The following is a 27,313-nucleotide window of genomic DNA, read 5'->3' as shown; positions in this document are numbered from 1 at the left end:
CTAATAAAGGCTAACTACGAACGCATTTAATATTTAATCTCTGTGTTTACCTTTGTGGCATTAACATAATATTTATATTTTAACTTTTTTTTGTTGTATTTTTTTCTTTCTCTTTTTTTTTTTTTTTTTTTTTTTTTTGTAGTTTGTCTTTTTTGCGGCTGCTCGCCCATTGTGCCACACTTTGGGGCAAGAGCTAAAAGCACGCGTGGGAGCCACTGCTGCACTTGCTGCGTATTTTATGCCAATGTGTGCAAGTGTGTGTGTGTGTGGTTGTCTCCTTCTCTCTCTCTCCCTCTTTCTGTGTATTTGTTTCAGTTTTTCCGTTGCTGACGCCATTTTCATAAGCAGCCGCAGCAACATTTTGTCTCTGGCCCCATTGTATATGCTCCACAGTTGTTGTTGTTATTGTTGTTGCTTATGTTGCGCTTCTTTGTTGTTGTTGTTGTTGTTGTTGTTGTTCTGTATCACAGCGGCGTCTAAATAAGTTTTTCCGTTTCTTGTTTGCATATTTTAACCAATCCGTTTGTCGACTCTCCACACTCCACACACTTCCTACTCCCCCCTCTCTCCTGCCCCGCTCTCCGTCTACGTCTCTTTCTCTGCTCTGAGTTTGGTTTATTTAGATTTTATTGCATTGCATTTTCATTTGGCTTTTGCTGTGAGCTGCGGCAACGGCTTTAATTAAATGCACAAAACCCAAAAAGCCATCAAAATTGTTATATTAAAAATCATTTTCGTAAAACAAACGAGGCAAAAGTTATGATGGGTAGGGGCCCGGAGGGAGGTGGCTGCTGTTGCTGCTGCTATAATCCAACAAAATGAGAGACAAATTACACACACAGTGGAGAGACTGAGGCTGAGGCTGCATATGGAAAAGGCGGCCAGAGCGTATTATGAATTGTTTTTAATTGTATTGAATTTTTGCTGCCAGAGCAAAAAACAAAAACAAAAAGCAAAAAAGAAGAAAAAGGGCAAAAATATGTAAAAGACAATGTTGCAAGCAGCAAAGCTTGTGAAACTAAAATCGGGGCCAACAACAACAACGACAGCGAGAAAATTAAACCAAACGCCTCTCTGATTGTATATATGGAAAATCTTAAGTACAAAAAAAAAAAAAAAACAAAAACGAGCTAAATAAAATTGAAAAAATTTGCCGCCAGTTGACGATGATTAAAAACTTTTCGAGACAGTTGACGTTGCACGAAAACACTCCGAAAATAATGTAAAAAAAGCGAGGGAAACTCTTGTGCCACCCCCCGCGCCGCACATAGCCTGGGAAATTAGGTTAGTAGCGGGGCGCCACTGGCTGAATTGGCCTGGGGTGCCTGGAGAGTGGTTGAGGTGCTCGGGATGGTCGCAGCACCACTGGCTGTCTATATGAGTGGGGCGAATGGGTATGGGCATTTATGGTCACATATGCAATTTGATTAAAACTTTATAGAGCCCTATATAAGAAAGAAGGCAAGGTGAAATGGGCTTTGAGTAGGCTGTGCCTTCTCCCGAGGTGCCCTGACTTCAATTTAAATTGAATAAGAGTCTCTGCTTTTAGCTTTGAAATTTGTGCATCGCTAAAACAGCTAAAAATTTAATAAGTCCAATTTCAATGCCAAGCAAGTCTAGTGTGCGTGACACACTCATTTTATGTATGATATACATATTTACTATGTATCTCAGTTAATTTATCCATATATACAAATCAGAAAATTGCTCACTTTCTCTTTATTCCTTTTTAAAACACCTCAAATCTGTCTCTGCAAATCATTCAAATTAACGACTACGCAGCACATTGAGTGTCATAGCAAGCAGCATATTAACAGCAAGCTGGTGTTCATATTATGTAGCTCTGGCAAGGCTAGCCAATAACTGCTCAGTGCTGCCAGATTCTTCCCTGCAAGGGCGCGACAATTTAAATAGCACTAAGCTCGCTCTTAAGAAGCAAAGAAGAGTTGAATTAAGTACAAATTGTTTTTTGACTATAAACTTTTTTTTTTTTTTTTTTTTTTTTTTTTTCTTAATTACATGAGAAACGTTTGCATGTTCTGTTATATTAAATAAATTATATTAAATGATATTTAACTTTATATAAGAATACTATATTAATAATAAGAACAATAATATAATTTATAATCAATTTCAAATAATTCTACTGCAAGTATAAAAAAAAATTTAATTTTACCTATATTTAAATTTAAAAGCAAATCACCAGTTACTCTACACAACATGCAAAACATTCATAAACTCCCAAATGCCCTGTTTCAAGTACCGCACAAATAACGGTAAACTTTTTGTAAATAAACATGGCTGCCATGGTATGAGCTTGTCAGAGAGCGAAGCGCATCGAATGAAAACATAAGAGAGCGAGTGAACGACAGAGTGAGAGAGACAAAGACAGAGAGAGTGAGAGTGAGAGCGAGGGAGATAGAACAAAGGCGCTTGCTAACTGTGCGTGTGGGAGAGCTCTGGAATGCGCGCGCTTTTTTGTGCTACCAACAACAGCAACAACAACAAGGCGCACCATAAACAGGAAGCTTTTTGTGCGATTGCACAACTCGGAGCGCAATTATTGCGCGACTGGCAATCGGCGCGGCAACAACAGCAAAAACGAAACGCTGCTGCAGCCGCCAAAAACAAAACACAGACAAACGATTACACAGCAAATAATAATAACGGTTAAATACTGTCGTGTGTGTATGTGTGAGTGCGTAAAAGAGGCGGTTGGTCGCGCCGCCTCCTAAAACGTCGGCACCGACGCCAGGGCTGGCGCACAGCACAGCAACACAAGTCTAACGGCAACTACGCCAGTCGCCAGTCGCCGCTTTGCATTCTAGGCGCTCGGCTCTGTTCCACTCCCATTCATTCGAATATTCATTCAGTGTGTGAGTGTTGATGAGGTTAGTTGTGAAAGCCCATTGTGTCGCGTCAAATGCTTAAAGTGCAGTGCGTAACCAAGTCAAAGAACAACTGAAAAAAGTGACGAAAAAAAGGAAAATAGAGAAGAAAAAATAAAGAGCAGAAGCTGAAGAAACTACGGCTGAAAAGGATTCCCAAAAGTTTTGCCTGCGAGTCACGCTGCTTGCGCTCGTCGACGACAATTTCTGTTGCATACTTCTTGGCTGGCCGCGAAAATCTCTGCGAACATGTTGGTAAGTTGCAGCGCATAAAAGTATGCAATGACATTTCGCCCAAAATTACATGAAATACGTGCAAATACCGTTGCATGGGGGAGTTGCATATGCCGCGCAGAGCGTATTTAGCGACAGCTGCCAAAAAGGGGGAACATTCAATTGGATTGGATTCTATATAAATCCATAGTAGAGGGCAATTAAAAAATTTTCCAACAAATGATTTATTGATTTTTCCGCACTGCGTTTGTGTGAGTGCGAGTGTGAGTGTAACTGTGAGTGTGAGCGTTTTGCCTGTCTGTGTGCGTATATATTTTTCGGTATGCACTTTTTCCAGAGAATCACCCCACCGCACGGCACGAAGAGCAACAGCAACAGAAACGAAAACAGAAACAGCAACAGCAACGGCAACGGCAACGACAGCGTCAACTATTGTCGGGCTCCAAACAACCCCCACAAACTAAAAACAGAGCCAACTTCTATTTTTCCATCATCAATACGATGGGCTGGCTTGCTCCACATGGAAGCATTTGCCATGGCTTTTTTGTCATTGGTATTGGTATTCGAGCAGGCGCTCTATGCAGCAAAAATACCAACCCCCAAAACAATGCACACACTCACACCCACGCCCACACACACACACATAGATATTGAAGCTTTAGCTGCTTTGGCATTTTGAAAACTACAAGCGAACGACTTTTCGCATTGGGTTGGGTGGTTGTTTTTCCTACCACCAGGCGGCGCATATCATAAATTTTGTGTCTATAACAATTTTTGGTTCTCCCACCACCCACACACCCCCCTTCCAAAACAACCCCCCACCGCCCAGCACCCCCCAGCCATCGCTCAATCGCATCAAAAAACTGCAAAGGAATTATTGTTGCAGTTTTCAAATCCAGCTCAAAAAGAGAGCGAGAGAGTGAGTGAAAGAGTAAGAGAGAATGAGTGAGTGAGAGAGAGCGAGCATAAGTTTTCTCTCGCATAGTGTAAAATATGTAGTTTGTGTGCGTGCTTCCTCTTCTCTGCTGTCCAGCTGCGTTCGCAATATGCAATTGCATTTGCTCCGTCTCTCTCGCTCAGGCACTCGCTCTCCTTGTCTCGCTCAAGCACTATTTGATTTTTGTGGGCGTGAGTTGGGCGCTGATTGCATATGGTTTTTGTGCTTTAGCTTTTTATACAACATATGCGGCATATGCAAACATGTGTGTGTGTGTGTGTGTGTGTATATATATACATACATATATTAATATATACGTATGTTTGTGTCTGTGTTTTTATTATATAATTTGTATTTTGTTATTTATGCTCATGTATTTGGTGAAACTAAAATTCTTTCTAGCTTTTATTTTTCCTGTTGTTGCTAGGCAATGCAAATAAACCTCCTGCAGAGGGAGTGCAACGTAAGCGGGCGAATTACGAATTCCGTTAGTTTGAGTTGAGGATTTTATTAGTATATTACACACACACACACAAATACATATGTACATGATTTATACCTTATATAAAATGCAAAGCTTTATGCATTCCAATTTTGCTGCATGGGATTAAACATATGTGAATGTCTGTGTGTGCATTCAAATTATAAAGGATTTCCTATATACATACAAATATAGACATTGATTTATATGGACATATACATATATATATTATTTAGTTGGTGGAATGAGAAAAATTTGTATGTCTATATATTTAAATATTAAATGCATCTAAAAGTTTTTGTGGTGGTTGCTGCAAAAACATGCATCAAATTCAATTACAATTTGTCAGACGTCTCATGGCTTATATATAATACATAAAGATTATATATGTATATAACTTTCAATTAAAATAGATAATTCTAGAGAGCCTCGTTTAAAAAGAAAAATCATATTATAAACAAAAAGATAAATATCTATGAATGGCATGAGGATTCCAACCGATTCTTTAAACAAATCAGATATATAAAATATATAATAATATATAAAATATCCATAACAGTTTCAGTTTTAGTTTAAATTAAAGGTATCAAATTGTTTCTTAAAGACAATATCTTTAGATTTACATAAAAGTAATGGGAGTTATTTGTGCCTAAAGAGAGTGTGCTGTTAAGATATGTCCATAGAGACAAGCTTGTCTGCCCTTCAATAATTTTCAAGCTTAATTCTATTAAAATTTGTGAGCCTCTTAAAAAAAAAACACGGCCATAATGACTCCCTTATTAACATGACCTAAATTTGAGTTATCTGCTAATTGATCAATTGTAACTTAAGGCTAACTCTCTTTATTCTTACTTGCTTCCTTTTCTACTTCCTTCTTTCTCTACCTTAAGGCTAACTCTTCCTTTCCTGGCTTTCTTCCTCATTTCGTTCCTTCTCTATCTTAAGGCAAACTCTATCCCTTTTCCGACCTTCCGTCCTGCGTGTCTTCTTTGCGTCTGCCTTCTCTAAGGAAATAATTTGAACATAGACTACATGACCATAGAATACTTATAATATAATTAAAATAATAATAATAACAATATAAGTAAATATAGTCTGATAATCTTAGTAATAGACTACTTTAGCTAAAAGAGTTGTAGCATTGCCTTTTAACAAATGCTATCTATACAAAACCTCTCACATTTCAGTAACCGTCGAATTTTTCTAGAATTGTATAGAAATTTCATACAGAGAAATTACTTCATTTGGAGTGGTGGTGGCGTGGGGCAGCTAAACTGCTGACCATTTCCTGTTGATCACATTCCAGTTTCGACCCGCCACCAGAGTTGCCCCCACTAGCCGAAAACACGAATTCACCCAGAGCCCAGAAGCCCGTGACTCACAAGTGAGCAAAGGCCGACCGCAAAAGCAAATGCCGGGAACTGTATCCAAGCACATATACAAACAAACAAACACACACATACATATACATATACACACAGTTAGCTAGACAACGGCTGAATAGATGTTCGGCCCACCCACGCCCACGTTTTCGAGTTTTTACAGTCGGCGAATTGCGCATGCGTTACCGTACCCTCGTCTCTCAGACACTGCCCCTACCCCTACCGCTGCCTCTACCCCGCCGCCTACTCCAGCCCATGTCCGTCCCACGCTAGGCTACGCCATATTGAATAAGTGAGAGCGCCGTACGAGTGAGCGAGTGAGAGAACGACGATCGCAACCCACCCTATGGCCATTGTCTGTGCTGTGGTTGTTGCTGTTGCCTTGGCGAGAGGGTCAGGTTGGGCCCCTCTGTTCGGCGACACTCCACTTTTTATGTATATATACATTTTTTTTTTTTTTTTTGTTAAATGAGACGTGACAAAGTGCAAGCAAATCGTGACGATCGGCAAAAGGGGGCATTGGGTACGTCCATGTTAAGGGATTTTTTTGTGATCTCCGCCTGGCGCCTTATGGATGAAGCCCTACCCAGCGATACTTTCTCCTGACTGAGGAAGGGCTTCGCCCAGTGACCAGCAACAGGTTTCCACCCAGCTCGTTTTGTAATTGGCTCTGCTCATTACGCAGCTTTCGTTATATCACCACAGCGCACACAAGTTCGTGCGACCAAGGATGGCCAGAGGTTAGCGGTTGACGGGTCGAGGCGTCGGTCCACCCGACAAGTGCAACAGCTGTGATATCGCTCGCCGAGCATCATTTGGCATTGCCAGAGTTCGATGTCGATCGACTGTGTTGGCTGTGTGCGTCTGCTGCTTTCCTTCGGCTAGTGGGCCACATGCTCACGTCTCGGGCCTCGTTAGTTAGGGCTGCTGCTGCTGCGGCTGCTTCAAACCGGTTCACTAGCCAGTGCTCCTTTGCAGCGGCAACAGTCTCGTCATCAGCCACCATCGCCACTTGAGTGGCAATGAAGTCTAAAAGTAGGGTGCTCCATTTCACTGACTAACCTGTTTTGTCTCTTGATCCGTAATCTGACGCATTGCGCCGCACTGAAGGCATTTCTGAAATGGTTTTGCCTGAGGCTGGGCTTTGTTAAGGGAGTTTATGGGAGCGTAAATAACTGTAAGAGTATATATATTTGGAATGATGTGGACTTTAACAATTTTATTAAGGGCAAAGCCAATTGAAAGATTGATTTATATTTTAAGCAATTTTTTTGTAGTTCATACTTTTTTGGAAAACTTTAGAACTCGTTTGATTAATAAATATAAATATTTATAAAATCGTAATTATTAAAATAAAATCAATATTTTGTTAAATGTTTTATCTAAAAACATAAAATGCTTTAAAAACTTGAAAAATAGTGATATGTTTTTTTTTTTTTTTTTTTTTTTTTTAATATATTTTGCATAATAAATTTTAATTATTTAATTATATAAACATTTAATGTTTATGCTAAAAACTAGTTTAAGTTTATAAATATTAATAAGTAGTTTTACTTAAAATATTTTGTAAAAATAAAAATAAAAATATATAATATTTTTGTTTGTATGTTTTTTGTTTTTTTTTTTTTCGAGTTGCTTCAATTATTATTATATATTTTATTATTTATTATTATGCATTGTTTTTATTAAATATATAATATTATAACTTGTTTCCTCTTTTATATATTTCTTATCTTATACGTTTTTTATTCTGTAGCGCATCTGTCTGCCGAGTAACTGTTGGGTTCCTATACACTCTCATCTAAATGCATTTTAGTCCATAGTCGTTTCACTAATTGATTCACCCGCTTCGATACTCACTGATTAAAACAACAATCACAAGAACCGTAACTTTTCGCTACAATAAAAGTAATAAGAAGAACAGCAACAACAGCGAGGCAACAGCAACAGAACAATATCTGAGCAGAGCAGCTCAGTTGCAGCGCAGCTTGATGCGATGCTTCTTCTTTCAGCCATTGATTGCATTCAACTTTCAATTTCATTGACTGCGTCGCGTTGCTCGTGATTTTGTTGTTGCGAGTGGCGACGTCGAGTGCAAGTCTTGCACTATTGAGGTATTTCCCTGTGAGTCATGCACATTTGCATAGCATTGACAGATTATTCAAGCCGAGTTTTTCGTTTGGCTTTGACTTCAGCCTAACCTCAATTTCAGCTGTGCTGCCCACGCTGCAGCCAGCGCCACCCAGCTGCCAACTACCTGCCCAACCTTATGTACATACATAGATGTACATACATATATAAATACATTTGTATTGTATCTACCTGGACTATGTATGTACATATATATCAGCACCTCCTCGGAAACGAGCCCAAAAAGCCGCGGCCACGCTAATGAACGCAACAGTCAATCGTCCCCCGTAGCCGACGCCGCCAACAGTAACAGCACAAGCAACAACAGCAACAACGGCGGCTACAAAAACAGCCACAAGCAGCAACCCACATGCACGAAGATCATTACCAACAGTCAACCCGCCGACGCCGACGGCCGCGCATAAAAATACAACAAAAATCAAGTTGCGCAGCGGCGGACGCCACACAAACTGACCTGCTTCTGCGCGACTGCGCAGCGCCTGAGCCAACAACAATATTGTCCAGAAATTCTACAAGCCAACCCACCCTACGCAATAAACAACAACAACAGCAAAGGCAATAGCAGCGTCTATGCTACCCCCGCTCCCACTGTTGCTCTCTGATGCTCTCACTAAGGCCCACACAACAACAGCAAAAACGTGAATGAGCGGGTGGCTTGCCTGGCCGTGCCTTGGCTGTTGCTGTCGACGCCAACAGCGACAGAGACGCCGGCGACGCCGTCGATTGTTTGTTGCAATTTCTCTTTTATTCGATCATTCGCTGTATAAGGTGGCTGCTTGGGCCCCCGGCGGCTGGGAACAGTGGAATACTAAGAACTTAAGTGCACTTGTCATAATAAGTTGATTCCAGTACATAAAAGTACCTAAATTATTAAATTTTTTATAATATAAAATTGTAAATAAAACTAAACAGTATTTTAAACTAAACTACCCACAATTAAGCCATGATAATAATAAGCCTCATATCACTCACGCAAATCAAGGAAATCAATTTTGTATTGTCATATAGGCGATTCAGCCCACTGTGCAACAGCACTGACGCTGCCCGAGCGCGGTCGTTTCAGCAGCAGCTGGCTGCGTCATCGTTCCATGCTTCTCTCCCACATTCTGCCTGGTGTCGGTGACGCTCTCGCAGTCTGTTGGAATTTTTCGTGGCGTTCGGTTCGTTAGCTCGCATCGCGTGCATTATAACAGCACAGCACCACAAACAATTTCTTGTATATTGGCCGGCGCGTGTTTTTAAAGATTTTTGGCCAGTGTTTTGATTAATTAAAGTGCACAATTTAATGTGTGTGTATGCAACTAATTGCATATCTCCAAATAGTAAACAAATTGTGTGTGAGTGTAACAAGTGACACAACGAGAACAGCAATAACAATAAAAGGACGTTTTGCGGCGTATAGAAATGGCTTAAAGTCCAAAGAACACGGACTCATTACAAACAATCAAAGGTACATATTAATAAACATAATAATTAATAATTCAAAATAATTAATAATTAAGGGCGCAGATTTAATGCCGTCTTGGTGGCTATTAATAATTATTGATAATGAGATTTCTGAGCACTTGCAGTGGTATGCTTGTATGTGTACGTGTGTCTGGCTGTGTATGTGTGCCAGTTTTTTGGAATGAATGTGACCAATGTTCAAGGGCACAGTTTTTGGAAGGACGTTGCCAGACTTTTGCATATTGGGATTATAATGTAGACAGGATATTAGCAAAGATATATATGGTTTTTAAATAATAGTTAGGGTTGTCTGTTTTAGCTGGACACATGTTAACGCTTAGAACGCATGTGGCTAACAGATATGTATATTCACACAGACATCGAGGCACTAATACTTGCACACATTACATAGACCCATCGACAAAAATCATTCCGAAGGCCACAGCCAACAACCACAGCCCACAGGTAGCTGGCGGCTCAAAAACCGGTTACCCAATTTCCAATTATACACAGACAACCCAAAAAAAAAAACAGCCACTCCAACGCCCAAAAAACGCACCAACACTCAGACAACACTCCCAAAAACCGAAAAAAAAATACAAAGAATGCCCGCGAAGAGTGGGCACCCCTTTCGTGCCTTGGGTCTGGGCCCGCCTGTGGCAATCACAAAAGAGATGCCAGCACAGACACACTCATACCGGCAGATGAAAATCGAGCCTCGGTCGCCATAGCAGTTGGCCCTCCCTCGCTCTGCAAGGGGCAACGATAATGAATGATGTGAAACCCACCACCACCGCCAAACCCAACAGCAACAACATCCTTGACAGCTTGCGTGTGTGTTGGGTACAATCTTCCTCCTGCTCCCACATTAACTGTCTGGCTGTCTGGCTGTCTGACTGCCTGCCGCCCTCTCTTTCTGTCACGCACACTTGTAGCTTCGCATTTGTAGTAAGTTGGTCTGGCAACCCTGCGCCTACATTATCCTACTTTCTTTTCATCCGTCTGCCTGCGCTCTCGTGTTTCTTCTTTACCAAATGCGCAACGCACTCGCACACACACTTATGTACATGCACACGCACACGTAGAGAGTCTTGTGTGAGTGGGTGATGTTTGAAAATCTTGCTTGCCCGTTTCCCCCGGGGCGAACGGCGCGACACAGCGCGATTCGACCCGACTCGACTCGACGCCTACCTCAGCCCTATTTATTCTTTTGCTTTGTCGCATAGCCGTTGCGCTCTTTAATTGCCGCCTCGCTTGGCTCAACTCCCGACTTTCGGCTCGCTCTCTCGCTGTCTGTCTCTCACAGCAAGCGACGCGACTGACCGTCGCCCGTCGTTTGCTTCTACCGCCTGCTGTTTCGTATGTTGATTTTTTAGGTTTTTATTTTGGCGTCCACTGCCTAAACAGCGGCCCTCGGCCCTCGGCTCTCGTTTTCTGTTTTATTTTATTTTATTTTTTATTTTTGCCTTCACACCCTTTTGTTAGTTTATCGCACACAAATTCTTTGCTTGCCCACTGCCGTTTGCCTGCCTGCCTGCAGTTTCGCCTCGGCCTGCCCAGCGACGACGACTTCTGATGAATTTCTTACACCCACCCAACAGCAACAACAACTTTTGCATTACTCTGCTCTCCTCCTCTCCTTCTTCCTGCTGCGTTCGTTTACTTCGTTTTTGCTTTGCTTGGCTGCTGCTGTCTGCGTTACCGCCCCCACACAATTCGGCCCCCTATAATTTGCGCGTTGTTGTTTTTGTTGCTCACATTTTGTTGTTTATGCAGCGTCGTCTCCCCTTCGTTTACTTTAGCACTTTTTGCTGCGCTTTCATCATTTTCAAGCAAGGAGTTGTCAATGCGGCGATCGTTTTTCGGTTACAGACACACATGCATGCACACACACATACATAATATACATATAGAGATCCATACATGTTTGTAGGTGTGCATGAGCTTGATTCTCAGAGAGTCAACTGCGCAGTTATAAATAAAACTCTCTCCTCTACTCTCTTTTATGAGCAATGATTTTGAAATTAAGAGTGTTAATAGCTGAGCTTAAGGATTCAGTTATGTTAACATTATGCTATCTCATAGCTAATGACTCAGTAATAATATTTTATTTATATTCTTATTTATAACAGGATAAAATTTCTTGCCAATTAGACAATTATCTATCATGCTAGATCTCTTTATGGTGACACACCCCAGTTAAAAAGATAGACCCACACAGGCATATTCAGACTCGCATCAAGCTATCTCTCCCTTTGCTCTGCTAAGTTCAAGTTCCCATGAACAAAGGCGCGACCCCAAAACGCAGCCAGAGCGCAAACTTCACAAACTAAATTACGCACTTCCCGTCGGGGCCCAATGGACGGATGGCGATCTATAGGGGAGGGTGGCTTGCGGAAAGACAACGGGACGATCGACGATCGGTAGATCGGTACCTGCCTGCCAAGAGGGTTGTTCGCTGGCTGCACCGGCCGAACAATCTCACCAAAAATCACATAGGAATTTCCTGTTACAGCGCCGTTGCCTCCCCCGGGCCGACCCGGCCTGACCATGCTGCAGCTTACCTGCCCGAGAGAGTTTACCTGTTCCACATAGCAGCAGCTGTTTGTTTTGCGGCTTTCAAGGTTTCTACTTTTTACCTGTGGCGTCTTTGAGTCGCGTCCCCTTTGCAGAAGTAGAAGCTGAAGCAACAGCAACAGCAGCAGCGACAGCCACAGCAGCCACCCCATTGCGTAGGATTCCATTTCATTTCATTTCATTTGTGGACCATTCGCCGCTTTCAAACTTGGGTTGGGCCAGGGCTCAGTCCCTCTCAGTGTGTTGGGGGAGGGGTTAGAGCTGTTGGCTTGATTATATTTTGGTTTTTGGTTTTCGGTTGGGTTTGCTCGTTTTATCAGGCCAGTCACTTTGTTGGCGTGGCCCGAAAACGAGAAACTCGTCTTCAGTCGTCGCCCCCTCCTCAGCTCAGTCGCGCTGCTCTTTGTGCGCTTTGTGATCATCATTATCTGCGTTTCGCTGCCTCATTCTATGGGGCTGTGGCGGTGGCAGTGGCGGTGACTGCGACTGCGACTGTGACTGGGGTCGGGGCCTCGCACTGCTGCCGGCGCATCGCCATCGCCATTGCCATCGCCTCCTCCTACTACAATTTGCCTAAAAACCTCAACCGTTTTTCAATATTCAACGTTGGGACGGCCCAAAAAACCAAAAATCAAGAAAAGAAAAAAAAAAAACACACGAGTCGTCGACGAAGGTTGTTGTGAAATTTCATTATTGGGTCTGTTTCTGTCGGAGGTTGAGTATGAATGTGTGTGTGTGTGTGTGACTGCCTGCTGCTGCTGCTTCTGGTTGTTGTTGCTGTTAATTTTAAGAGGCGTCCAGCGTCAACAACTCAACGTTAAAATTTTGGGTTGGGTTTAGAGCACATGCTTATACATACACATGAAAACGGATAGATATACATACGTATACATATATGTATATCTATCCGTTTTGTGAGTATGTATGTCTATAGTATAACTAATCGGAAGAACAACCCTAAGATCCGCTCGAATAATAAAGCCTGTCAATAGCAACTACATTGTAGTTTTCGAGATATTTCGATTGGGCTCAGATCTAGAATTTAGACATCAGCTCTAAGATGTTATTGATTCAATGATGATGAGCATATAGACTTTAATTACTTGATTAGTTGATAAACCATATTCATATTCAGTTCATCAAAATTAAGGATAATCAGCTCTATAGATGTGTTCCACTGGAACCTAAACTGAAAGATATAATGGATTTATCCTGATAAAGTAATAATGTTTTTAGATTTAGATTAGATTTCAGATTTACTGACTTATTTATTTTATTCCCTTTTCGCAAAAGTAAAGCTTTGTCAAAATCCTTTATATTCTAATTCAAAGAAGAAAATGTTGTTAGCTCCATTAAAAATGTTAATATGCTCCGGGCAAATGTAATGCATAGAACCGGCCTGTCAGGTGTAACAAATCCGAATGTAGTATAATAATATGTGCATATGTCTGCATGCCATCGCATAATTGGTCATCCCTTCTGGCCTGGCTTATCCACTTGTCAGCTGGTATGGCTCAACCCCTAAGCGCAAGTGCCGATGCACGCACTGCAGGCTAATAGTCCAGCAACAGGCTGGCAAAGGAGTCGCTCCCTCTGGCGGCAGCTGCAACCTGCTCGCCAACCCTGCGACCAGAACTAACATTGAACACGAAGGAAAAAACCCACCCCTAAATGTGAAACAACAACGGCATAAATTGCTACCCCAGGAGGGGCAGAGATCGTAGGACAGACAGGCAGACAGTCAGTGCTGAGGATCGATGCACATGTTGCTTGGGCAGCATTTTAAGTAAGAGGCAAAGATTTCATAAGAAAAGCGAGAGAAGAAGAAGGAGGAGGAGGATGAGAAGTAGGAGGAGTAGGGGAGGTGAAGACCACGTAGGAGGGTGCAACTGGCACTTGAAAGAGGGACGCCAGACGCAGAGATCGCCATTTTCTTTTTCCTTTTGCTGCTGCTGCTGCTGTTGCTGTTGCAGCAGCGCCTGCATTTTGGGTCGTTCGACAACGTTTTATGAGGGCGCGCACCTGCCAACAGCTGCCAGCAAAAAAATAAGACAACAGCAACAGCAACAACAACAACAACAACAGCGGCAGCAATAATAATAAGCATAGCCAAAAGCTGAAGTCAGTGGAGAGACAACTAAAATGCTATATATGACTTGGTTCGAAATGAAGCGAACTGAACTGAACTGAACTAATGGCTGCCCTTGAAGAAGTTGCTGCTGTGAATGTTGCTGTTGCTGCTGCTGCTGCGGTGAATGTTGCTGTTGTTATTGGTGCTGCAGCAAACGCCCACAAGGCAATGCTACCAGCACCACCCAAAAATCAACAAGCAGACAGAGAGACACACACATAAACAACCACTCACACACACACACACTAACATACTTTAAGAAACCAGCTTTAAAGCGCTGCGCTTATTGCTTTGTTGTCTGTCCGCTCATCTTGGGCCAAAGCTCAGCTCGAAAAGAAGACGCCAAAAAAGAGAGGCAAAAAAAAAAAAAATAAAAAAAATAGCAGCAGCAGCTGCCGTCGCATCGTTTTGCTGTTGTCTTCGACTGGTCACAAAAATTACCACCTGCCGCCCATATAAAGCTGCCCTCTGCGCCTTCACACACACAGAGACACCGAGAGGCACACGCACACATAGGCAGAGCCCGCAGCGTCGCGACGCTGGCGGATGTCTGTGGCGCAGCTGCCAAAAGTGCAAAGCAACAACAACAACAACAACCAAAATGAAGACGTATCGTAAACGCAGCGTTTACATATTGCCTACACAAGCATACATACATACATATATTTAGCTATTTTGCTTAGTTCCCCTTTGTTTTATTTTTTGTCAAATTTGCTGTGGCCACCCCACTCCCTCCCACGCAACAACAACAACAACAATACCAATGCAAGCAGCCCACACGCATGCGCTGCTGCTGCTGCTGCTGCGTAGGCGTGTGAAGCAGCCAAGAAAATCATTTACGTTGCGTCCCCTGGTTGCTGTTGTTGTTGTTGCTGCTGTTGCGCATATAAAATTGAAGATTTTATATTGCTGTCGTTCGAGCGATCGTTGAATTTAGCTGGACACAACAGCTGTTAGACAGCCACCCACTTTAACAACTTGTTGCTGTTGTTGTTGTTGTGTATCGACGTATCGGTCGCCAGACAGAGACGCGAGACAGTGGGACAAGTTGCAAGCGCTAGAAATACTAAAATTATTTTTTCTGATTGAAAATAAATAAACTGTTATCTAAGATGAAAAAAAACATACCCACTTATTTTTTAATATTACAACAATTGATTAAATTATTGAAATAATAAGTTTATAGTTATCATTAATGTATAAAATACTTATTAAACCAACAATAGGACTTTGCAAACTTACAAATGTGGATTATTGTTTCATTAGATAAGCTATAATTCTTATTTTATAATCAGCAGATGAATCGCATTTTAACTTCATTGATTGTATACTTATTTGCAAAAAAAAAAAAAAAAAAAATCATTTTACAAATATTAAAATACTTTGCTCAGCTGAAATATTAAGTCCATGTGAATAACATTTATAGAAGAACTTTTGTTATTTCTAAATTTATATTCCCATACATTTATTACAATTTCACTTTAACTTAGACAAGCTCTAACTTCCAAAACACATTCAGTGCCTTCAATTTAATTTAAATAGATATATTTGTAAACTAAGTGTTAATATGCACAAATATGTAAAGATTAAAAAGTTGTTTGCATTGCGTGTGCCACTCAAGTTGTTCGCTTTGCTCACTTCTATGTGTGTTTGGCCTGGTGCCGCCCTTCCAATTAACTCGCCCCACTGTGCAGGCCATCGCGCAAAAGCACTTTTTAATAACTGCGTGTGGCTTTGCCACCGACAGACGGCTGCTGCTTGGCGTTAACATGTCATTAGCTGCCGCAGTCGCAGTCGCAGCCGCTGCCGATGCCGTTGTCCATTGCTTGTTCTCTGCTGGTCGCCCTCCTCCCAATCGGTGCGCCTCTCCTCTCTCTCTTCGCTTCTCCCGCGTATCTTGGCCTTTCACCGTTCACCGCAACAACAACAGCTTTCAGTAATGTTGTGGCTCACCCTGAGCTGCCATCGGGTCGGCTCAGCCCACGGGTGTTAAACTGTCTATGTGTGTGTTTACAAATATACATTTAACTGCACATACATACATATGTATGCTTACATACATACGCTCAGTCAGAAGTACGACTTTGCTTTGGCAATTTAGCTGTGTGACACCCGCCCCCTAACAAATATACATACGTATATGCACACACATACATACGCGTACATATGTAGCACACGCAACGCGCAATTCTGAAAAAATATTATCAGCAAAAAAGAACATAAAAAAAAAAAAAACAAACAACAACAGCAATTGACTCTGCTGCCTTATTTGAAGAGAAGCCACCCAATAATGCGTTTACCGTTAACAGTCAATCGTCCGGCATCTGCACCACGAAAGACAACAGCCGACAGCTGGACAAAAGAAGAAGAGCGACAACGATCGGCAGACGTGCGCCCTGTCATATCTTTGCTCTCTTTGCTTGCTTCGCTTGCGCTCTCACTTCAATTATTACTACAGCAAAAGCTCCGCAACCGGCATTTTTATGTTCAGCTGCCAACCGGTTTTGCGCGCTCTCGCGCGCTCTTTCACTCTCGCTGACTCCCCCAAATTGCGTTGTCATTGCGGGCAGCAGCAGAGCGTCGCAGCTGCTGCGGATGCCAATGCTGATGTCGGTTTTTTTGCACACCCACCACAGGCGGCGGTGGCGTCGGCGTCGCTGTCGCTGACGGCGACCGATCGCTGTATTTGTTCTTGATGGTGCGCGTGTTAGAGTTGTTGTAAATTGATTTTGTTGCTGTTGCTGCTGGTGCTAGTGCTGCTGCTAGCGGCGACGACTGTTGCGCCCATTTTCAGCCCACTCGCTGACGCGCCCATTTGACGCCGCCGTTTGGTTTGCTGTCTCTGGGGTTTTTTTTTTCAGTTATTTTTTTTTAGCTGCCTGCTATTAGCAAAGCGGATGTTGTTGCTGTTATTTCAGTGCCTGGCCCCAACCGAGCACCCACACACTCTGCCGCTGTTGTTGGCAACGCATGGCACTTTTTGTTGTGTGTGTGTTTATGCGTCTATCGCTCGCCCACAAATGTTGACCCCATCGCTTAGCCCTTTCTTATCGGGTATTTTTTTTTTTTACTTTATTAAGTTTTTGCAAAACATTTGAATGACGAAAGATATTGCAAAAATTGATAAAATTGCAAATGAAGACTGAAGATAATGTAAAATTGATTAATATTTCTCTTGAATTTAAGAGGGTTTCCAGAGAGTGCTTAGCGATAATATATTAAATAGTATTATAAACATACATATGTACATACATATATACCATAGAGATAATTTTGTATACATTGATCTTGAGCTGAGACAAAAATCAAGTCACCCACCCAACAACAACACCAACAACAACAACCACAATCAAATCAACATCAATAACAATGCCCTTGGCTTGAAAAGCCACACGCAGCGAGTCACTCAAAGGGCGTGGGCGGTTGGCAAGGCAAGCGAGGGGGCGTGGAGGGGAGCAGCTGGGCTGAGATCTGCAGGCTTTGTAGACCTACCCAACGAGACACAACAAACCAAAGCTGAAGCCGCAGCCGCAGCCGCGAAAGCAAATGCAAAGCAAACGAATGAGAAACGAAGTAAAGCAGAAGACTCAAACGCCCCCAGTGGCGCAAAGTGTGGGCAACAACTGTAAAAAGCACACAAAGCATAAAATCAAATATGCAAACAGCAACAACAACAACAACAACAACAAATAACCATACGAAATATGACGCGAAAAGAGACGAAAGAAAACACGCTTCGGTCCGGTCACAGACACACACACACACACAGACTATAATTCTCTCATTCCTTACACACACAGACAGACCGACAGAGCACTCCCCGGCAGGCCAGGCCAGGCCCGCCCCGCCCCCCTTGCTCATTTGCCACATGGGCCTGGGCCTAGGCGCGTGTGGGTGGCTCCCACTGTGTTGGCTCTGGGCCATCGAAAGAAACGTGCCCATGTCCCATGCTCCATGCCCATAACAAAAACAATTTTGTCGCCATACAAAAATTGTTTGTTTTTTGTTCAGCATCTCACTTGAAAAATGAGGCGCAGCCATCAGCAACATGTGGGCCAGCAGCGGCAACAACAACAACAACAACAGCAGCAACGTAGAGCCACCCACCAATAACAACAAACGGGCCGCCAAAATTACAATAGTTATTGTTGTTGTTGCTGTTGCTTAGCAATTTGTGTTGTATTTAGAGTGAGAGATGCGCCTAGATATCCTATAAAGGTGCAAAGTTTTTGGGCGCGTCGAGTTTTCGCAATGAAATTTCTTCCTCTGCTTCCTCTTCTGCTAACAAGCCTAAGTGTTGTTGCAGTCATTTTATTAATGTATGCAGCAAAACAGACGCTGCGATCAGGCGACAAAAGTGTCGAAAGTGTTATGAGTGTGCGAATCAAACTGAAAAATATATAATAAAAAATAAATACTGAAAATTATTAGATATATAAAAAAGAAATAATATAAAGCAATAAGAAATAAATAATAGAAACTAATTAATAATGAATCAAAAATAATGAATAGTTAATAAATGACAAAAAAGCACCATAAAAAACCAAATGAAATCATTTAAATATAAAATTAATTAATTAATTAAATAATTTAGACTTGTGTATATAAAACACAGTTAAATTTACCAATTAAATTTAAAAGTAAATAAATCAAACCAATAAGGTAAATAATATAGGCTTTATTCTAAATAAATATAAAAGAAAGGAAATTAAGTTTATGATATTCACTCTATATCTACATATTTATATATAAGAATATTTATTCCAAACCATTCACTTTTGTCACCAGTCCGACAAGTGGCGAATAAAAATGTCGTTAACAAAAAGTGGGCTCAAATCGCTGCTTGCTGCCTGAGCTGGCGCTGACTCAGCTGATGCTGCTTCGAACGACGTCAGCATCAATCGAAAAAGAAAACCCCCCCTGGGGCCCACCCGCATGGCTAGGGCCCAAGGCAGGCAGGTTCCAGGCCGTCGTCGGCAACCGTTGGTGTGTCAACAGACAGTTCTTCGAACTGACGTCGATTGGGATTGGGGGGCTTTGTGTGGGCATTGGGTATTTTGTGTGCCGGATGTGAATGTGCGTTAAGCTTAGGCACACTGACTAACTAAATGTGGTCAGTCAGCCCCCTCTCTCTCTCTTATCTCACTCTCCGTTACTGACTCTCTCTCCCTTGGTTTATCTTTGCAGTTTTCGAAGCGCATACGTGGAGGCAACAGCGAGAGAAGTAGTCGCTGCAATTTTCGTGCAACGCCGCCGCAAGCCAAGGCCAAACAGTCGCAGCAATGGCAACACTAATCCCAGCGACAGGATGCAACACAGCGAGCGCACAGTCCTCAAATGTTGAGGCCACATATGAAGATATGTTCAAAGAAATCACACGTAAACTATACGGCGAGGAGACCGGCAACGGTTTGCATACGCTCGGTACGCCGGTGGCTCAGGTGGCCACCAGTGGACCCACAGCGGTGCCCGAGGGCGAGCAGCGCTCGTTTACGAATTTGGTAAGTAAAGGGAAGGGGCGATATAGAGGTTCGATGACCATTGAAATTAAATCGAAACATTAAAGAAAATTATTAGATTCCCATTTGCCGTGATTTATATAATTTTCGTTAGTGATCTTGGATTAGCAATAAGACATAAAATAATAATAATAAAAAAAAAAGAAATATATACCCAAAAAAAAATTTATATAAAAATTAAACAAATAAATAAATAAAATTATAAAAAATAAAAAATTGTAATAAAAGAAAATAAATAAAAATTATAAAAAAATAAAATAAAATAAAAAAATAAATAAAAAAATAAATAAATAAATTATAATAAAAGAAAATAATAATAAAAATAATAAAAGAAAAAATTATTAAATAAAAAATATGAGTACAAAATATAAAGTACTTAAATAATTTAATACTTTTTTTCTTATTTTCTCCTTTCTCTCAATAGCAACAAATTGATCGCACCGCCGCGCCCAGCATTGAGTACGAAGCAACTGGTGCTGCGGGCGGCGGCAGCGGCAACAACGTGGCCACAACCCAGGCCAATGTTATCCAACAACAACAGCAGCAGCAGCAGCAATCAGAGTCGGGTAACTCTGTGGTGGTCAGCGCCAGCGGCAGCGGCGGCTCAGTGGTGCCGGCGCCCAGCGTTGCAGCCGTGGGCAGCTTCAAGTCCGAGGATCATTTGAGCACAGCTTTCGGTCTGGCTGCCCTGATGCAGAATGGTTTTGCCGCCGGACAGGCGGGCCTGCTCAAGGCCGGCGAGCAGCAGCAGCGCTGGGCGCAGGAGACGGGCGCAGCGGAGCAACAGCAGCCGCAGCTGGTGCAGTGGACAACGGGCGGTAAGCTGCAGAGCTATGCGCAAGTGAGTCAGCAGCAGCAACAGCAGCAGCAGCAACAACAGCAACAGCAACAACAGCAGCAGCAACAACAACAACAGCAGCAACAACAGCATCAGAGCACGCCCAAGTCCAAGTGAGTAGCTAGCGGTGTACATGGATATGGAAAAGTATTTCAATCTTTTGTTATTCCCTTAGGAAACATCGTCAGGAGCACTCGGCGGAGCTGATCTATGCCAGTCCCTCCACATCGGCCAATGCGGCCCAGAACCTGGCCCAATCCACGCCCACCTCAGCGCCCACCAATTCGAGCAGCAGCAGCGGCGGCGGCAGCAGCTCTGGCTCTGGCGGCGGCAGTCGCAGCAAGAAATCCTCCCAAGCCCAGGCAGCGGCCGCCGCTGCCGCAGCCAATGGAGTGCACATCGTGAAGCGCTATGCGTGCACCCATTGCCCCTACTCGACGGATCGCCGGGATCTGTACACACGCCACGAGAACATCCACAAGGACGAGAAGCCCTTTCAGTGCTATGCCTGCCTCAAGCAGTTCAATCGCGCCGATCACGTCAAGAAGCATTTTCTGCGCATGCATCGCGAGCTGCAGTACGACATCAATAAGACGCGCCGGCATGTGCCCGCCGGAAGTGGGGGTGGCGGCAGTGGCTCCGGCGTCGGCTCACATCATGCGGGCGGCCGTGGCAACGTGACGATCAATGCGACGGGCGTGAACATTGATAATGCCTTCCTGGAGGCACAACGACATCCCACCTCGACCAGCATGAGCATTGCGGAGACCATCGAAGCGGTGGCCTCCGCTGCGGACATGCCGCTCGCCCAGCTGAAGCAGGAGAAGTTGGACGATGGCTCAGTGCTGCCGCTGCATGTGGCCGCCGTGATGAACAGCGCCCAGCAGCCGGTGGCCAGCTCCAGTTCGGGCTCGGGCAGCAGCAGTGCCGGCGGCTCCGGCCTGCTGAAGCCGAAGCGCGAGAAGCGCTTCACCTGCTGCTACTGTCCCTGGTCGGGCGCCGACAAGTGGGGCCTCAAGCGTCACCTCAACACCCACACAAAGCCCTTCGTTTGCCTGCTCTGCGATTACAAGGCGGCGCGCTCCGAGCGCCTGGCCACCCACGTGCTCAAGGTGCACAACAAGCGGGCGTGCAGCAAGTGCTCCTACCTGGCCGACACCCAGGAGGAATACCAAATTCACATGAGTGATGTGCAGTAAGTAGAGCTAATTGATTTCTATTCAGTTGTTAAGATAGGCTAAGTAGGGATTTGATAAGAGATTTCGATGATGATTTTTAGTATTTAGTTGTTGTTAGAGTTGATTTATCTATTTGAGAGTCGAACAGAAGGATTGACTTTGGGTTTACTTAGATGGGTTGCTGGGATAGAGAGTAAAGTGATATAGATAATGATCTGGCTGCTGATCTACGGTCGTTTGTTTTTATAGAGTCCATGATCTTAGCGAGAGTCAATCGATCGCTTGTCTGTTAAAGCATCTTAGATATACGAGAGATCTAGATGGTGATATATGTAAACGATAATCTATAATATAATATAATAATATATAATATATCATTTAGTAGCCGTTGGAGTCTAAGATCTACGAGAGCCAATTTAATGTCATAGATAGGGTATGGATAGATAGGAATGTGTAAGAAGAAAAGAGCCAAAGATAGGTGATATATGCTATAAGATTTCAGCGATCGCATAGCTGATACGACATTATACGTTTATAAATAGATAGAGGAGAGATCTAAATGAGGATCTATAACAATTAGCTGTTAAAGCCTCTGATATACGATGATGTGCTGATATGACATCCTATTTAAGATCTTGGATAGAAGAGGGATTTAGATAAGGATCTATCGCAATTAGTTTTTATATAGTTCATGTCCTATGATTTATGTATGTATGTGATAGCCAATTAGCTTCTCTGATATGACATTCTATTTAATTTGAGGGAGATCTTGGATAGAAGATCTAGATAATCATATATAGCAATTGGTTGTTAGAGTCCATGTCCTATGATCTATGTGATAGACAATTTGCTTCTCTCATTGCCCACCTGAGTGAAATGTTGTTTCTCTTTAAACCAAATGCAGTCCGCACGATAATCGTCCAGCGCGCAGCAGCAGCAGCAACAACAGCGGCAGCAACAACAATAACAACGGCGGCAGCAACAACAACAATGGCAGCAACAATGCAACGCATAGCCAAAACTTGAATGTCTTGCGTACGATTGGCAACACGCTCGTGGCCAACAATCAGCTGAACACGTTTCACAATGCCGGCAATGCTTTTGGGTAACGTTCTCAGACCCAATTCTTGAACCCCTCCCTCCAGCCCCCGAACTCCCATTGCTCCACAAGCGCGCACAAAGCTCCTCTAACTCTCGTTACTACCCTCGTTCTCTTGTTCTCTCAACTCACACACACAAACACACTCGAACACCTACGCCCACACACACACACACATACGCATACCCTGAACACGCACTGCAGCACGTCGAGCGGCGGCGGCCAAACCGTTGGCAATGTGAGCGGCAGCGGCGCCGTTACCATCTACACCACCACCACCAATGAGGGCGTGTCTGGAGGCGGCGGCGGCGGTGGCGGTGGCGGCAGCAGCGGCAACATCACCGGCGGCCCCCTGCAGGAGATCATCGTGAATCCCACCTCGATGGTGGGCTGGCGTCTCAGTGCCAATGGCTCCCTGATACCGCCGCATGATCTGCTCACCGGCAGCCTGCCGAATGCAGCGACACAGAAACGCGGCTCGGAGCGTTTATTTCAATACCTCGAAGCCGAGGGCAGCGATCCGGAGGACTATGCGCGGTATTTGCTGACCCACTTTTGTTGTCCCTCATTTATCACTTTTGTGTTGTCCTCAATTCGTTTGTTGTTGTCTTGTCCATTTTCATGATTTCCTTTCTTGGTTTTTATTTAAATATAGGCTGATTTCTGTTTTGGTATATATTTCAACAATTGATGGAAAGCTTCATTAATGATTAAAGAATATTTATATTCATTATGTTTTCTGCTTTCATTGTTTGTTTCGTTTTGGAACCAAAGTTTGTTGCCAAAATTTATTATTTATTTGAAAATTCATTTTTAATTTATTTTTAAGTATTTGCTGCTTTTCTGTTTGGTTTATATTCCAAAATGTGTTTATTGATGCACTGATGCCAATTTTCATAGGTTCGTTTTTGGTTAACTATTCATGACTTGTTGCCAAATTTCATAGCTTCTTTTTTTTAATATTTTCTGATTTCTTTCATTGTTGTTCCCAGTCTGTTTTGATGGGTTTTTATTAAATTGTTTTGTCCATGTTTTTCGCATATTTTCCAAAGCTCATTATATATTATTATATTTATCTTTACGTTGTTGCCAAATATAATTGTTTACTTGTTTCATTTTTTTCACGATTACATTTTAATATATATACAAAAATTTATTGCAAAATTTGATTACTTATTTGTATATAATTATTATTATTTTTTTTTTCCAAATTTTTGTTGATTTGTTTCATTGTTAATCGAATAATAATGATCTAAATCTTGTGTTTTTGGGTGTTGATGAGCTTTTATTCAATTTTTTTTTATTTGTTTTTCTTGAATTTTTCTTGCAATTTATCAAGTTTTATTCAACTTTGGTTTTATATGATTCCCAAATTTCTTCAAGTTTTGATTCAGTTTTATCTTTAGAGTTTTCATAATTTTTCTATAATTTACCCAATGTAATTGCTTCATCTAATCTCTCCTTTCTTTTGCTCTCTTCTTCCGCAGTCTGCTAAAAATGGACGCAATTAGTCGCAATACAGCTTCGGTCGCTCAGGATTTTCATAAAGCGGGAGGCGTGCACGAGTTGAAAATACCAGCAAATCATCAACTCCTGTTCAATAATAAACTGCCTTCGCAATGGACGACACGAGAGGCTGCAGCGCTATTGCACAGCCTGAGCAGCATGGGCGGCCATCACAGCAGCAACAGTAACAGCGGCAGCAACATCAACAACAACAGCAGCAGCAACGGCGGCAACAACAACAGCAACAGCAACAGCAGCCACAGCAACATTGGCCAGCGTCAAAAGTTTGGCGTTATGCGTGCCAGGCAACACTCGACGGGCGAGGATGATGAGAATACACCGTCATCGGCATCCTCCTCCTCGTACTCGGGCGACGAGTACAACATGTCGGGCGCTAGTTCACCCATGAAAATGTCGCGTCATGCCAACAGCAATGGCAAAAGCTTGCGCTCGTCGAGCGAGCACGAGCATGAGAGCGAGCTGAAGGAGCAGAGTAACAACAACAACAACAACAACAAGGCGCTGATGGCATCGGCATTTCTGGAAGCGGCAGCCTACGAGCAGACGGCCATTGAGCTGCTCGCCAGCAAGCGAAAGCTCAAAATTGAGTATGACGAAGATCAAGAGAATCAGCAGCAACAACAACTGCAGCTACAGCAACAGCAACAGCAGCAGCAGCGAGTGCAGCTTATTAAATCGTCTCCCGCGTATAAACTTAACAATAACAACAACAACCACAATAATAACAACAACAACAACAACAGTCACAGCTATTACAAAGAGAAATCTCACAGAAATGCCGTGCATCATTGTCCTCAGGATGATAAGGAGAACAACACCAGCAGGTCTGAGGCAACGGCTGCAGCAGCGGCAGCAGCAGCCATGGCAACAGCAACAGCTGCTGCAGCTGCAGCTGCCGCTGTTGGCACTGCAGCAGTGGCTGCAGTAACATCAACACCCAACGGCAACAACAACAACAGCAACAACACACCCTTTCTCACCCAAATGGAATATCAGAATCTCAATCGCATTGGCACACAGTTTCAGAATTATGTTAAAGACATTATAAACAAATACTATGCAGCTGAGACGCCTTTGATGCTGGCCGCCGCCGCAGCAGCGCTGCCGACAGCAACTACGACGGGCCAGCAACAGTTGTCGCCCGGCAAGCGACGACGTCTGATGAGCGAGACCGAGGAGTATATTGAGTATCTGCGCAACAAGGAGGACATTACACTGACCATAACACCCAAGGTGCCTACCGGCAGCAGCAACGGCAACAGCAGCAGCGCTGCGCCGCCAAAGTTAACAGTGGCGCCGGCATCGCAGCCCCAGTCGCTGCTCAAGCGTCAACTAGATCTGGCAGCACCGCGTAAAAGCCCCAAGAAGCCGGCTGTTAGTCAACATACTCTGAACAGCAACAGCAACAGCAGCAGCTGCAACAGCAACATCAATAACAACAACATCAATAACAGCGCCAATAACAGCTGCGCTGCTAGCGCCTCGCGCAAGTCCTTGAATCAGTTGGCAACGCTATTGCCTCTGTTGGCCGATGCTGCCAGCAAACAGGAGTATTTAACAGCACCGTTAGACTTTAGCAAAAAGTCCGATGCAGAGACGGCGCGCAGTTCGCGTAAGCAGGCGCAGCCAAAGAAAATACGCCTCTCTCCGGAGGCGGTGGTTGCCATGCTGCGCGACAAGCATCTCAATAAGCTGGTGCACCAGAGATTGGGCTGCGCCAGCTGCACGGCCAGTCGAAGGCGCAATGGCGGCGGCGGCATTAGCTTCAACTATCACACGCTTGGCTCTCTGGCGCTGCATCGGTTTTGGAAGCATCGTGCTCTGAAGGTTGCGTCGCGCAGCTGTCGTCAGTGCAGCGCACAGTTTGAGCGGCGCTACAGCTTGCAGTTACATCGTCGCCTAAAGCATGCCAAACTGTAAAAACTCGCTCGCTCTCCCGCACTCCCTCTCTTTTTATTTAGTTTAGAGCGAACCAATTTCTCATTAATCTTAGCAAATGTTTTGCTTGCCATATACATTTCTTATGCATTAGGCATTAACATTGAAAATTCATTAAAGAACAAGTTTGCATTTATTTGTTAAATTTTAAGTTGTGATGTACCTGAAATATGATTTCTCTTAAAAAAAAAAAAAAAACTAAAAAACACAAAAAAAAAAAGATAACACTGTAGAAAGTTTCCCCAAATTTCGATCAATTTCACATTATATTAATTGTACAATTGAGGTTATGTAAAAGACACACACACATACACACTCACAAAACAAACTCACATTGTAGTGTTTAAACAAAAGGCAAAAAGACAACAACAAGTACACTAATATATTATATTATAATAATGAAACACTTAATAGAATTTAGGAAGATATCCGATGAGCATTTGTCAAATATCTTCAATTTTGTTGCAAAAAAGAAAACAAAAATCATTTGTGAAGTGAAATAGCTTTAATTTGCCATTTAAAGAAAACGAAAAAACAACAAGAAACTTCATATTTTAGTTACTTAATACGAGTATAATTTTTGCCATGTTATTTACTAGATGTTTAAGTTCTATTATTCGCTAAACACACACATACATACATATATATACACACATATACATATAAATACATGTATTTAATTTAAAATATGGAATGCAAAACCTCAATGCCTTATTTCTTTATTATTTTTAAATTAAGCTTTAACATAATGAACATTTATTTAGTTTGTAGCTTTAGTTCAGTTGCTTGAGCAACAGCCACGCCCACGAAATGCCCTCAAATAATACAGCAAGCATTCAGTTAATAGAATTTAATGCTTATGGATAAAGAAACAAAACATAAAGTATATGATTATCATTATTATTATTATTATTATTAAACGTGTAGTTGTACTTATGATTTTATCAACAACAACAACAAAAACAAATACAAAATACTCAAAGAAAA

The 27,313-nt window shown here is 42.8% G+C and overlaps 1 protein-coding gene across 3 annotated transcripts; it reads left to right on the top strand.

Annotated features, from left to right (window-relative positions):
• Window positions 1–2,554: 2,554 nt before the first annotated feature.
• chn (zinc finger transcriptional factor charlatan) lies at window positions 2,555–26,656 on the top strand. Of its 3 annotated transcripts, none has more exons than XM_018010611.2 (7): window positions 2,555–3,143; window positions 19,415–19,728; window positions 20,171–20,697; window positions 20,760–21,779; window positions 22,667–22,867; window positions 23,066–23,398; window positions 24,349–26,656. In XM_018010611.2, the coding sequence occupies exons 2-7, from the start codon at window positions 19,510–19,512 to the stop codon at window positions 26,306–26,308; spliced, it is 4,260 nt and encodes a 1,419-aa protein (XP_017866100.2). In that variant the 5' UTR covers window positions 2,555–3,143; window positions 19,415–19,509; the 3' UTR covers window positions 26,309–26,656. The 3 variants fall into 3 exon arrangements, with proteins under 3 accessions (XP_017866100.2, XP_089328439.1, XP_017866099.2); XM_018010610.2 differs by lacking the exon at window positions 2,555–3,143 and adding an exon at window positions 9,186–9,523; XM_089472313.1 differs by lacking the exons at window positions 22,667–22,867; window positions 23,066–23,398.
• Window positions 26,657–27,313: the final 657 nt, after the last annotated feature.

The sequence above is a fragment of the Drosophila arizonae genome, chromosome 5 (assembly GCF_054131065.1).
Source record: "Drosophila arizonae isolate 15081-1271.41 chromosome 5, UAZ_ARI_1.0, whole genome shotgun sequence".
Lineage (NCBI taxonomy): Eukaryota > Metazoa > Arthropoda > Insecta > Diptera > Drosophilidae > Drosophila > Drosophila arizonae.
Note: the sequence above shows the minus strand (reverse complement) of the source record. Positions and strands in the feature narration are given on the sequence as shown.